This window comes from Grammomys surdaster, unplaced genomic scaffold (genome assembly GCF_004785775.1).
Source record: "Grammomys surdaster isolate TR1022 unplaced genomic scaffold, NIH_TR_1.0 220, whole genome shotgun sequence".
NCBI lineage: Eukaryota > Metazoa > Chordata > Mammalia > Rodentia > Muridae > Grammomys > Grammomys surdaster.
In genome coordinates this window covers 5,364,881-5,378,102 of record NW_021604665.1, presented here as the reverse complement: position 1 = coordinate 5,378,102, position 13,222 = coordinate 5,364,881, and the positions used below count along the sequence as shown (strand labels likewise).

The 13,222-nt window shown below is 38.4% G+C and overlaps 1 protein-coding gene across 1 annotated transcript in view; it reads right to left on the bottom strand.

Moving 5' to 3' along the window:
• Positions 1-210: 210 nt before the first annotated feature.
• Tafa1 (TAFA chemokine like family member 1) overlaps positions 211-13,222 on the bottom strand; it is a 125,815-nt gene continuing 112,803 nt past the window's right edge. Inside the window, exons 3-4 of the mRNA XM_028773011.1 lie at positions 7,531-7,655; positions 211-1,330 (exon numbers count right to left, since the gene is read on the bottom strand). Of these exons, the coding sequence (XP_028628844.1) occupies positions 1,313-1,330; positions 7,531-7,655 (143 nt within the window). The 3' untranslated portion in view covers positions 211-1,312. The remainder of the gene's footprint in view (positions 1,331-7,530; positions 7,656-13,222) is intronic.

The following is a 13,222-nucleotide window of genomic DNA, read 5'->3' as shown; positions in this document are numbered from 1 at the left end:
GTATGTGTATGTGAGAGCCCCATATATATTATCAAAGTGACCCACATGGAAATTGTAATTGGATATTTCACTACAATCATATTAATGAGTGTCTAAGTTTCAAAATATTATTGATGGAAATAATAGCTTCCATAGAGTCTTGTGATCTCTTGGTTTAGTTAAAAGAAAGCCTATAAAACTAAATGGCAGACAAAGAGAACAAATGGGTTAAGAAAGAAGTTATTTACCACTTTAATAGGGCTGTCCAACACTTGGTCACATAGATCATTGTGAAACCTAATTGCTTTCATAGCTTTCCTATCTCATCAGAGGAGATGTGAATACGCTAGGAAAATGCAAATCAAACACAGAAAGAGGCGTCATGATAAAACTTGTTGCTACAGCACTATGTAGTTAACAATGGCAGACTTTGGATTTAATCAGAGGACACTTCTGCAGTCTAGGACAGCTATACAAAGCCCTAAGACACTGTATTTACAGGACTTATTAATATAGGGATCTACATCCTACCATCCTGCCAGAGTCTTAATAGCACGGTGGAGCAGCTCCCTCAAGAATCCTCATTTGCTTATCTGTGGAAAAGCTAATACTTCTAAAAATATTTTCCTGGAAGAGGTTAGAACGGTTATTATATATCAATCGAATATAAAGTATGGTTATGTAAGCCAAGCTTGCATGCTGATATTGCACAGGATAGAAAGCAATAAACCAAGACGAGGAGCTTCCTTGGGTCACTGGGTAGAAACAGGGGGAAGCTCTTGACTCAGTACTGTTAGGATGCCTCAGATTCCAGGAGTTGGCTTGCAGCTGGCCTTCCAGGGAGAGCGCCATGTTGGATTCTCACATGGGCATGTATCTTCCTCACTGAGAGAAAAAGGAATGGCAAACGAAATAAAACTGACCAAACATCCAAAACGGAAAGGGATACACCAGCCACCTCACGCTGTGGTACTGTTCATTTCTTGAAGAGAATATATAATATTTCAAAATATTATATATATACATATATTTCAAATGGTACAAAGTAATGGTAGTTCCAAATTGAAGACGGTTGATTGTTCTTCATGATCCCCCAAATTTCACAGAGAAAACTCATTTTTTTAAAAGCCATTTTCCATGACGTAGCCAGAAAATCCAGAGTCGTCTTCTTTTGGGATGCTTTGTTTCACACAGTAAGTGCACTGTGATTATCTGGTAACCAAAGTGCAAATAAGAGATCCATTTGGCTTGCAAGTATGTAAGATATTTTAAATCCTCACAATGTATTTTCCACAGGTTGTTCTTTTTCCTATTTATATAACAAATGCTTCTGTTAGGTTCTTGGGTGAATCTGAAATCAAAGAAAGAAAGAAATCTCAGTAAGAAAAGTAAGAAATGAAGGCATAAAGAAGGGTGTTCATGTAGAAAACAAGGATGCCTTTAATTTTATTGTGTTGCTTTATTCAGATGTCTCTTACATGATGCTCAAAGCCCATAGGCCAATCTTTCATATTTCAATAAGTCCATTCAGTTCTTCTGTGTCAAAACTGAGCAGAAAGATTCTTAGAGAAATGTCTATCGAGAACTGGGTTCATGGGTATACAATCTCTATTCAGTACCATAGGTCCTGTGCCAGTAAGGGCCCCACAGTTGTGTTGTTTTGTTTTGTTTCCTTACTGTTGCAGCCTTGAATTTACTGATACATTTTTAATGAGGATCTTGCATTTTCTTGTTGCACTGGGCCATGCAAATTATGTAATCACTTTCTGTTTCTGTGATGAAAATTTGAACTGATTATCCCGTGGCCTTATGAAGTTGTCCTATTGTAAGACATTGAGGAGTGGCCACTGGAAAGTGCCTGTCTAGACTAGTCCATGTCTGTGGAGGAACAGAGGCCGACTTTTATAAGATGAGGAACTATTCTGTCCAATGATGAGTGTTAAGTAGAATCAAGAACATGCCTGAATCTATACATGCTACTTAATCTATCTTAGTATATATCCAAAGACTTAAATATCAAGGACACATTCATAATCAAGGAAACATTGGCTAAAAACTTGAACAATGGTTCTAGCGGGAAGATGTAGGAGGAGCTAAGGTGGGAGGAGTAAGGAGAGGAAGAGGAAAAGGAAGAGGAGGAGCCAGGTAGGGGAGAGAGACAGAGGGATGTAGTGTCATGGATGACCACGCTTGTACCGGGAGCAGTTCTGGGTAACAACTTTTGCCTAGGTTAGTTAATTGGGAAACATCCATGATTATGTTGGCGTATTGCTATTGAGCATTACCAAACATACAAAGCCTTTGATTAATATTTAAGCGTTAGAGTCTCATTTCCTACCGGCCTGCGTGGATGGCAGGATGGTCTGGGCTCAGCCAAGCATTGTGGAGACAGCGTGGTAGGTTGGCAGAGCCATTTCCCAAGCTGGCGTCTCATGAGTGGCATGGCCAGTGTCTCTTACCACCTGAGTGGATGGCCTGAACTGAGCAGCGGTGGTAAGCCACCTCCACTCATAGCCACAGGCCCAGGCTAATCGGGAACATGATGGTTGTTTAAGAAAAGCCAGATTAAATGCTGATGATTTAAATAATTACCGCAACAAGGAGAAGCCAGAATGAGGAAATAAGCTGTTGTTTTGAATCATCACAATTTTTTTGTGATGTTGGGACCAAAGCCAATGTCTTATGCATCCCAGGATATCATAGAGATACACTTCTAGCCTCTTAATTTTCTATAACTTTGGAAAATGATCCTTCTGGGACCAGGAAAACAAATCAATTCAAATCTTTTAGCATTAGGTAGAACACTAATAAAATTTCACTCTAACATTTCTTAGTCCAGATGAAGAATGTATGGGAATTTTTTATAAATTTATTTTTTGTTTTCTCCTTACAAATGATAGATCTCTACCTAATTTTCCTTTATTCCTTTAGCTGACATAACCTTTGATTGACAGTGTCTTCTTTTCCACCACAAAAAGGGTAATAAAGTAGCATTTACCAAATTGAATTGAAAATACTTTTCTACCATTTCTATGTTTATTCCCTATACCAACATGGAAGACCAGGGGCCCTGTCCTGTTGCCATCTAGTCCTGGAGACATTAACCCTTAAAATGAGATAGCATAGGCTTACCTGTTCTTACTGACTAAGGCAATGAATGAACATATTGCTTACAGGGGCAACTGTGACTGTAAAATGGTTTATCTTCTTTGCCTGCAATTATCTAGATCTTTCAACCATCTCCATATTTAATGTTTCTTCCTTATCATTCAACTGCCTTTTAGTTTAGACAGCAATTTGATATTACTTATTTGGAGTTGGTATCTTTCTCTTCCTCTCAGTATTTCAACTGGAAACTGAATGGCAATCAGAACTGTAATGACATAAGCTCTCAAAGTATTTTAGATCTGGTGAAATTTTGTAAAGAACAACAAGAAGCCAGAAGGTGTCAAAACTGTAATTCTGCTCTTTCTTAAATACATAAAAAAAATGTTGGAATAATTAGAATGGACTTATATTTCCAAATTCAGAGACACTGTCAGAGGGCTAGAGAGAGAGAGTGTAGACAGAGGGCCAAATGAAATCCCAGTTGGCCAGTTGGTCAGTCATATAAGCAATGACTTGACAAGATGGCTAGTATGTTTTGTTGTGCAGTTTAAGGTCTGATAACTCTTCTTTTAGGAAACAGAACTCAAGTTTACAAAATGAACTAATTATTGTTTTCTCCACAGTGGTGAAGCAAATCTACAGTTGATTGATTCTTCCCAAGCCAACCAATCAGAATACATTCTGTAATCTTCATCCTTTTGAGTATTTTTTTTGTCCCAACTGTTATAGTTTTCTCTGAGTTCCATCCCTTTCCATTTCAGTTTTCAAGACACCTGCCCTCCATTTCCATGTGTAGTTAGCATATCATATTCAAATAACTTGTTTCCTCTGTGGGGAATTCTCTTTGAAATCAAGCCATTGTGCTACCTATGAACATGAACACAGCCTCACCAATGTTCCAAGTCTTTATTTGATATACTATTTAAAATAAAGTAAATGTTAAGCAATATCTAGAAACACAGAAAAAAGTCTTAAGGCAATATTTAGTCTAGTTTTGCCACTATCAACAATAAAAAAAATTTAATCAAGCAACTCAAACAATGAGCAACATGGAATAGGGTTAATGCTTGGCCTTAAAACTCTGTGAAGATATTCCATGCTTCTCAGCAAGGGAATGTAATACTGATATTATTCTCCTTCACACTGAATGGTTGAATACTTCTTAGATATGAATACTTGTTTTCTACATCATGACTTTCAGGGATCTTCTTATTATCCATCACTCCAAATTCCTCGGTAGAAAACACTTTCCCTAATTTCGCCTGCCTTTTCTACCTCTTTAGATTACATTGTCTCTGAGAGCCACCATTACCAAGAGTCCTCTTCATTGTGGCTTGCTACTCAGGCTCATCTATTCTGAGGACTTATGGTTCAGATGATACATGAGATTTCTACTCTTGATCCCTCCTTTAAAAATTAACACTGGAAATCGTTAAAGTAGATCACAGAGCAAAAATATTACCTGCTTATCTATATTTCAGAGAGTTTCTGATTTTTTTTTCTGGAATATTTTGTGTGGAAAAAGAATTGAGTCTCTAGAAATTTTCTGGCAAAGACTTTTATCCTGAAATTTAGTTTATTTATTTATGTGTGGTTATATGTACATACCTGTTTTGGGGGGGGTATATGTATACATATAGTTATATGCAGAGGCCAGAGGTTGATGCTTTTTTCTAGTCCTCTGCTCCATATTTTTTTGAAACAGAGTCATTCATTGAACCTGGAGCTCACAGATTTGGCAAGAATAATTGACCAACTAGCTCCAAGGTTCATCTTATCTCTGCTTCCCCAGCATTAGGATATGGGCATATGCCATTGTGGCTTTTTATGTGGGACATGGGAATCTGAATTCAGTTCTTTATGCTTCCTTCAGCAACTGCACCATCTCCCTGGTCCAAGAGTCGATATTTAAACCAACAGCCCAAATGAAATGCTCACTTGCCATTGCAAAGTTAACAGTTTAGAGTATCTTTTTCAACTTTTCCTTTTTGTAGATTGTGGGCAGTGCTCTTTTTAAAGCAGCCTTACGTATAAGAAGATGAGAAGTGGTTTCTTTTATTTTTCTTGCTGCTTAGATAACAATAAAAAATGAACTCATAATGTTTGAAGTCTCTCTGTGAATTAAACTATTTTAAAACTTAAATTGCTAGAGACAATATTTGGAGGGGGTAGGCATATATGTATTCTGATGGGAAAAACACCCAGGGGTGTACAAAAAATTATCATAGGCTTTCTTTTAGGAACATATAATCAAAGAACTGGTATTAGTCCACCATCTGCTCAGGATGTAGGCTCCTGGAAGCTTGTCTGGGTCCAACTGCTGGGTTTTCTGTTTAAAAGTGATTTTGATATCTAGGAGTTCTTGGGAATCTTGTAGAGAAAAGGTGAAAGTAATCTTTGAATACCCTCAGTGTTTATAAAGCATAGCTTTCTTTACCCAGGGTCCTCCATCTCCCCTCTAAAAGTAGAGTTCAGACTATTCAGCCATGAATATATCAGACTATATTCAGACATGGTGGAATTCCATACACTCTTAGCTGTCAAAGCAGTAACTGCCATAGTTTGGCTCTCTTGTATCTTCAGCTGCCTGGGTTAACCTCAATACTCCCTGGGTGGGGCAAACAGCATGCTACGCTCTCAGTTACAGTGATCGGGTTCCACACAAGCCTCCCTCAATAAGAAAGGGGTCTGGGGATGCATTACAGCATGCTTGGTGGCTAAAAATAGACTCCAAAATAGAATAGAAGCCAAATTTAAATGAAAGTTGCACAGCTCTCAAAAACATAGCATCGTGAACTCTTTCTGGGTGTTTTCATTTTTTAGTTTTGAGCATAAAGTCTGTCTTCCAAAGAGTCTCTGAACTGGTATTCTTGGAAGTTTCTATACTTAAATACTGAAATAATTTGAGTTGAATTAGTTTTCCTTGATGAGTTTTAGATTCTAAGTCACCATGAAAGCTTGGGGGTACCTTCCATTATCAGTCATCAGTTGTCTAGGGACTGAGACTTGGTATAAGACACCTAGGTGATGTGTTCAAACCAAAAGTAATTAAACTGTAACTCTAATTCAGAATATCTTCAAGTATTCTAATTTGTTCAGGTACTTTTCAGATAAAACATAACTATAGGCAAATCTGGCCTCCTCCATTAACTAATTGAAACAAACTTTTTGAGGGTAAGTAATCCAAGCCAGTCTCACTTCTGGATGCTTCCTTATGTAAGTGTTAAATTGTAAAGGGAAGCAAAAATCTATGCTGAATTATTTAGAGACATGAGGATGCTTATTAACAAGCTAAGGTAGTTCGGAAATCCCTCTTGACTACATGTCAAGAAATTATGGCCTTTTATTGGCTACTATAGTCCATATGGGTAACTATATTTGATGCACCGTTATTTTATATATGAAAAACTCAAGTGTGTTCATACAGTATTATATAACTTTATTTCTTATTTCTATATCACATAGTTGCAAGGACCATGTTTATTTATTGAAAGAGTGATATTTGAGAGAAAGATCATATCAAGGTTCGTGGTATAGTGGTCAGAATTCAGAGTGCGCTTCAATATTTGATTCACCTTCTGTTAAAGTAAATTTTATCCTGTAGACTTTACAATTGATAAAATCACTTTTTAAATGGCCAAGAAATAAGCACACATATGCATACAGGTATACACAAACATTCTTCAAGGCTGATATGCTGACAGTTGGGTGGTACACAACATAGGATGATACTAGTTGTTAAAATGCTTGCATGCTTTTGTACTACTAGAGAAATAAAGCATCTTAAGCATTTTGTACTACTAGAGAAATAAAGCTACTTAAGCATCTAGAGCTCCACTTATCTTCTCCCCTTTAGATGTCACACAAGTCCAATCCCAGTGTGGTTGATGGTTGGCCTAACCACGTCCCTCTACTCTGGCATGGCACCATGACACTAATATTGACAGGAGAGGCATACTCACTCTCTGTATTTTATAATTTTAGGGAGCCCCTGGTTTAACCAGAGAAATCAAAGAATAATTACTGACTTTACAAATCTCTTTGTACTTCTCTGTAAGGTCACCAAAATTCCTTTAAATATGATTGTACTTAAACACAGTCTTTTTCAGCACACTGCTGAGATGAATCAAGCAAGGCACGTGATTATCATTCTGAACACCAAGGTTGCAAGATGTAAGCCCCAAGTCACTGCCCTAATGATCCTGCCTCTCCGGCTTTACTTGTGAATGTAACATAAATAAAGAACCACGTCATGCAGAAAGGTCATGTTTAAACTTGAACTTCTGATTCATGGATGGACACTGACCACCTAGTCCAGAACACGTCCTGTTAAAGGAACTCTTTCCTCCTGTCCTATTCAAAGCCCTTGTGACTGCTGCTAATGCAAGGGCAAAGCCAATAGAACAGTTTGAAACATGAATGTAATATTTGAAGCAGACTTACTCGTGTGGTCTTAATTTTGTTGCCTGTAGCACACATCCATCCAGAATTGTCAGGGAGGGTCTTGCATTCTTCTCCTTCTAGGCAGGGCTCCATCTCACACCACCATTTCCCAATCACTATGGAGGCTGTGTGGAAACAGGAAACAACTGTATTTGTACTTTGCCAAATAATTCTGTATTCTGAGGCTGCATCCCTCCACAGGTTTTAATGTCCTCTGCAGTAAGGAGGCCTGCATCCATCTTCTAAGACTGGATAGGAACGACTCATCAGAAAACAAGTATTGAATGCAAATACAATGATGTCATCTGGTTTCTTATGTGCCATGCTGTCCAAAGTCACCTCTTATAATTCAAAAATGAGGAATGGGGACACTTTTGTTTTGTGTCTCTCTGTCTGAGATAGGGTTTTGCCGTGTAGCTCTCCCTGGCCTGTACTTGCTATGTAGGGGATTTACTCTCAGATTTTGAGGGATTTTGATTCACTACTTTTTGTAGACCCGGGACCTTGTGCTACTTCTTTCCAGTTAAAGGGACAAAGAGCTGAGTATTCTTCAAAATGACTGACGTGTTCTTTTTAGGAAGGCCAGTTTATCCACCCAGCATTAGGCTTATCCCTTAGCCTAGGGCCGTGGAGAATTTCAAAGCCCTAGCAAAAGAAAAAAAAATAAAATGAACTGAAAGCACAGAAGCAAAGTTGTAAAGTACAAATGAAGAGTAATGATGAAGGAAGTTCACTCCTTTTCAGTCAAAGGGAGAGTTGGCGTGGGTTGTGGGTTCCCTTTCATACATTAGATGAGCCCTGGGAAGAACTATTATAAACCAAACCTCAGATGAAACGCTTTTTAGGATTATATCAAGGATGGCCATAAGACACTGGCTATAGGACACACACACACACACACACACACACATCACATTTTTATAGTGTGGCTTTATAAAACAGAGTGAAATACAAGTATCTGCCATTTCTGTTTCTCACTGTGTTAGCTTCTCACAAACGCACCTGTGTTTGTTCCATTCAAAAATGTTAAAACTAGTGGTCTGGAGAGATGGCTCAATGGTTAATGCATTTGCTGCTTCTGCAGGGAGCCTGGGGTTTGGTTCTCAGCACCTTTATAGTGGCTTACAGCCATCCAATCCTTCAGCTCTAGAAGAGCCAATGGTCTCTTCTAGCTTTAATAGGGACAGTCATGCAAACCTTATGCATACATGCATGCAGGCCAACACTAACTTGCATAAAATAAAAGTTAGTAAATCCCTCAAACTAAAACAGCAGAAATATACACACCCAATACGGTAGCCATCTTTTCTTGTTTGTTAGGTTGTCCTAATTTTCCTCTAGACCTTCAGATCCTAATCCCTCTCACCTCCCATTCCCAAAGGCATGTTTACCATGATGCTTAAGTCTCACAGTGATCAAGAAAACAAACAGTATGTGTAAGTGCCTCAGAAGACAAATATCCACATGTAGGGAAGCCAGAGTCCATTAAAATTCTCTATGCTTCCTGTGTTAACTACAGGGATTAGACTTCTATCTTACAATTATGTCGTTTACACGCCCAGGCAGCTGCTTGCTGTTACGATTTCCTTCTTTCCCATGTTATTTTAAAGTGAAAGGTTTGTTTCTTAGTTAATGTGTAAGAACATTTTACTTGTATGCATGCCTGTACACGAGATAGATGCGGTGCACCAGATCCTCTGGAATTAGAGTTACAGAGGGTTGTGAGCTGCCACATAGTTTCAGGAACTGAACCCCAGTCCTCTGGAAGAGCAGCCCATGTTCCCAACTTCTGAGTCATCTCTCTAGCCTTAGCCTTCTTCACAGGTTCTTTAGCTCGATCCTTCCCTCCTTTAGATTTCACTGTTACTTCAGTGGTGCTTTGAGTAGAATCATTGGGCAGGGTTCTGCAGACAAAATTCATATCTGTTACTTTATTACCATGAATTTAAGAAAAATTTCAGGGGCACTTTTGCCACATTTAATGATTTTATTTGGAACAGACCAATGTTAACAGGATGCCTATATCAGGCATGCTAAGGAGGTATCAGGGGTCAAAGTTCATTATGCCTTCTGTCTATAGACCCAGGATCGCATGAGCTGATGAGCCAGGCGAAGTCTTTCACATGGGTCAGCACGATGGTGTGAATGTCTAGTTATTCTCTCATTGGTATCTATACTTTGCAAAAAGCATTGAGCAGGGTCAAGTTTTTATGTCTGTGCTGATGAATAGGTAATGACATCAAGTAAGAGAATCTAAAGCTTCTACAGCAAAGAAAACAACGTCATGTTGATAAGGGACCAAAACAAAGATGAGATGAAAAGAAAGTTGCTGGTGTTTATTGAAAACCTGTAATATGTGGCTTCATTCAGCTACTGCTTAACTAGGAACAAATATTCACATTTATCGCCAAAGCCAATGTTTATCTTTCAAAGCCTACCCCACATTCCCCTGAATTGAAATCACTGTGAACAGACACTGTCTGACTGTTGCTCTGAGGAGAAGGGTGCTCTCTCGACAATCCTTTAAAGAGCATGTTGTCCCATGTTCTTTTTCTTCCTCGTGGAGGGATAGTCATAAAGAACACCTGGAGGGGAGGTCAGCCTGTAGTACTGTGTCTGCTTCCAAAGACCTGAGCTCTTCAGTCCTTCTGTCCTTCCGGTGGCTCTCTGCCCTCTTTGGGCTGACCTACTTTGCTGCAAGTTATTACCAAAGCTTTCCCTTTCTCATAGGCATTCATATCTTCTAAGTGAACGCATAGACAGGAAAAAAAATCTCTGAACTGATGAAGCACCTTTAACTGAAAGCTGTAAAGGGCTGCCAGCTGTTATAAGGAAGGATCTGTAAAAATGAGCATATCCCCAGATGTGCTTATATACATTGTTATTGTGGCTTCCTTGGCAGAACAAAGCTGCTGATGTGCCTTTGCTCTGTGAATCTGGTTCCTCCTCCAGCGCAGCCTTGGTTGGTGGACCATTCCATCACATGGGCATCTTCATCCACACTAATTCACATCCTAGGTCAAGATGTGCTCCCTAATTCTGATACTTTTCAAGAAACTTGTATTTCCTGCACTATCTATTCTATGGTTTGCAAAAGAGACTTTCAAACTCTCCTTTTCCTTTATGAAAACTGGAAGGTATTTTAAAACTGTGGGAGCAGTACGAATCTGTTAGACTCCATAAAATGAGCTTCTATTAAGGTGACTTAGCTGTTTCTATAGCTTTAAAAATGAAGATGAAGTTACAATTATAGAAATAAATATAAAAATTATTTTTTGTTCAATACATATTCATGAAATAATATGGAAATTAATGTATGTATTTATTAATATTCTCAAAACTTTGGTCAATTTTCTGACATGTATTCAAATTTTATTTCTGTTTTCTCTTGATTTTAAACACCCCATTTGTAATGGGCACCAGTTTTTACTTCCATGCTCATTTTTCAGTATAATGCTTTTTATGTAGAGAACATTTCCTTTGTCACTGAAGTTATGGAGGACGTATAGGAATTTTTGTACTGTGCCTCATTTCTATTCTTATATTCATTATAAAATTCTTATTAGGAAAAAAAACCAAATAAAAAAGCTCACACCTTTAATCACAGCACTCAGGAGGCAGTGACAAGTAGATCTCTGAGTTCCAGCCAGCCTGGTCTACAGGAACAAGTTCCGGGACAGACAGAAAAAAACTCGTCTCAAAACAAAACACTCCAAATCTTATTAGTCTATCTAAAACTTTTTTTTTTTTACCCAAACTGGGAATCTTAAAATGTAAAATGCTTTTATTTTATTAACTGCTACCTACTTGCTATGTAAATATTTACTTATTTATTTTTATGTTCATGAGTGTTTTGCCTGCATGTATATCTGTGTACTTCCAGTGTGCAGTGCTCTTAGAAGTTACAGGGGGTATAGGGTCCCTATAGAACTGGAATAAATGACAACCATGTGCTGCTTTGTGAACAATACAACCAACCTCAGGTCATCTGCAAGAGCAGCAAGCACTCTTCATTGCTGAACCATTTCTCCACCCCTCCAGCCACTGTTTAAGATGTTTAGTTAGAATACATAATTATAGGCTTTATTATGATATTTTCACCCACACATACATGTATGTATGTATGTATGTATGTATGTATGTATGTATGTATGTATGTATATATCCACTGTCCACATATAGTCATTCCTGGTGCAACCCTTCCTGATTCCAACTGGTCACTTTCCTCCAATTCCCCTTCTGTCTCTCTATCCCTCTTTGTCTCTCTCTGTCTCTCTCTCTCCCTCACTTTTTCTCTCCCCATCTCTCTCACATACACTTAAAACTAGACTCTATGCATGAATGAAACATCACATCTATCTTCCCTTTCCTAAATTATCTTTCTGTTTGCCAGCACCCCACTCCCTTTAGGTTTCCTCATCCTCCAACACTCTTTCTTTTTTCATACAAGTATGTGTGTGTGCATATATATAAATGTATATATATAACTAAAAATCTATATTTAAAAGTCTAGACTCTTTATCTGAATAATTCTCAATTGCCTCAAATTCTAGTAATTAGCAATACAAATGATAACTAGCATTTACTGAATGTCAATCACATGTTTCTGCTTGCACCTTACAGTTCTGTTCCATCACCTCCGGCCCCCGTGAGAAAAACTTAAAATATATGGTATTATCCTCACAGTGGCTATTATTGAACCCTAGTGCTTAGCGTTTTCAGGTTTACAAAGGTAAGGAGGGTTGCAGGCCAGCTTAAACACAAGCCTTACAGTATTTACTTATTTATGGCGTTGCGTTCAGAATTCAGAAAACTTAAAACAATTATTGATTGCTGAGTGAATAAATTTTCCTTATTATATTACTGTCGAAAATAACTTCATGTCAAACACAAATACATACAGAAAATTAAAAAAAACACAAAACATTCAATGTCTGATGAAATTGGTTTCAGCTCGCTTGCTGCTTCTCTGGTCTGAGATGTGCTTTCTTCGATTCCATTAGTTGTAACATTGTACAGAGATCCCCACTAGGGAACAATTTTGGAAGTGAGGGATGCTGTGCGGCAGATATGTATCTGTGACAAGGGCTTTTCATCCCTCAGAAAAAAACGAGTTAATTAAATATCATCCGCAAAACCGACTTCCTCTTATCCGCAGTGATTATGAAAGGGGGCCTTTACAGTCCCTTTTAACCTCAGGGTTCTGGGATTTGCTCTGTAAATGTGTCATGTGCAGGAAATATCTGATCTTCAGCTCTTTCAAGGATGTTCATGTCTCCTGGAGAGCTTCTTAAAAATCACTAAAGCCCCTTTAATCACGAGTCCTGGATTTCTCTCTTATGCCAGATGATATGCCGAGGAGCCAAAGAGGTGAATCCCTGAGAATCTAGAGGCGCTGGCATCCTTTCCTGAGGCTGCTCCTGTTATCACCGTTGTCACTGATGAGGAGAGGCATGAGATACTAATCGGTGCTAAGATTACTAAATATAGCATACTTGCATCCTATTGAACAACAGCAGAAATCCCTGTTATGTCATCTCTGTAGACAGCGCTTGACTCTCAGCCCAAGAAATGTTTATCGATATAACAAATGCTTATACACTATACCAAGAGTGATAAAGTTAAGACCGTGACTCGGGTCCGCCCTCCAGCTTCAGTATAGATTTGGTTTTTTAACAGAGGCACTGCTGCT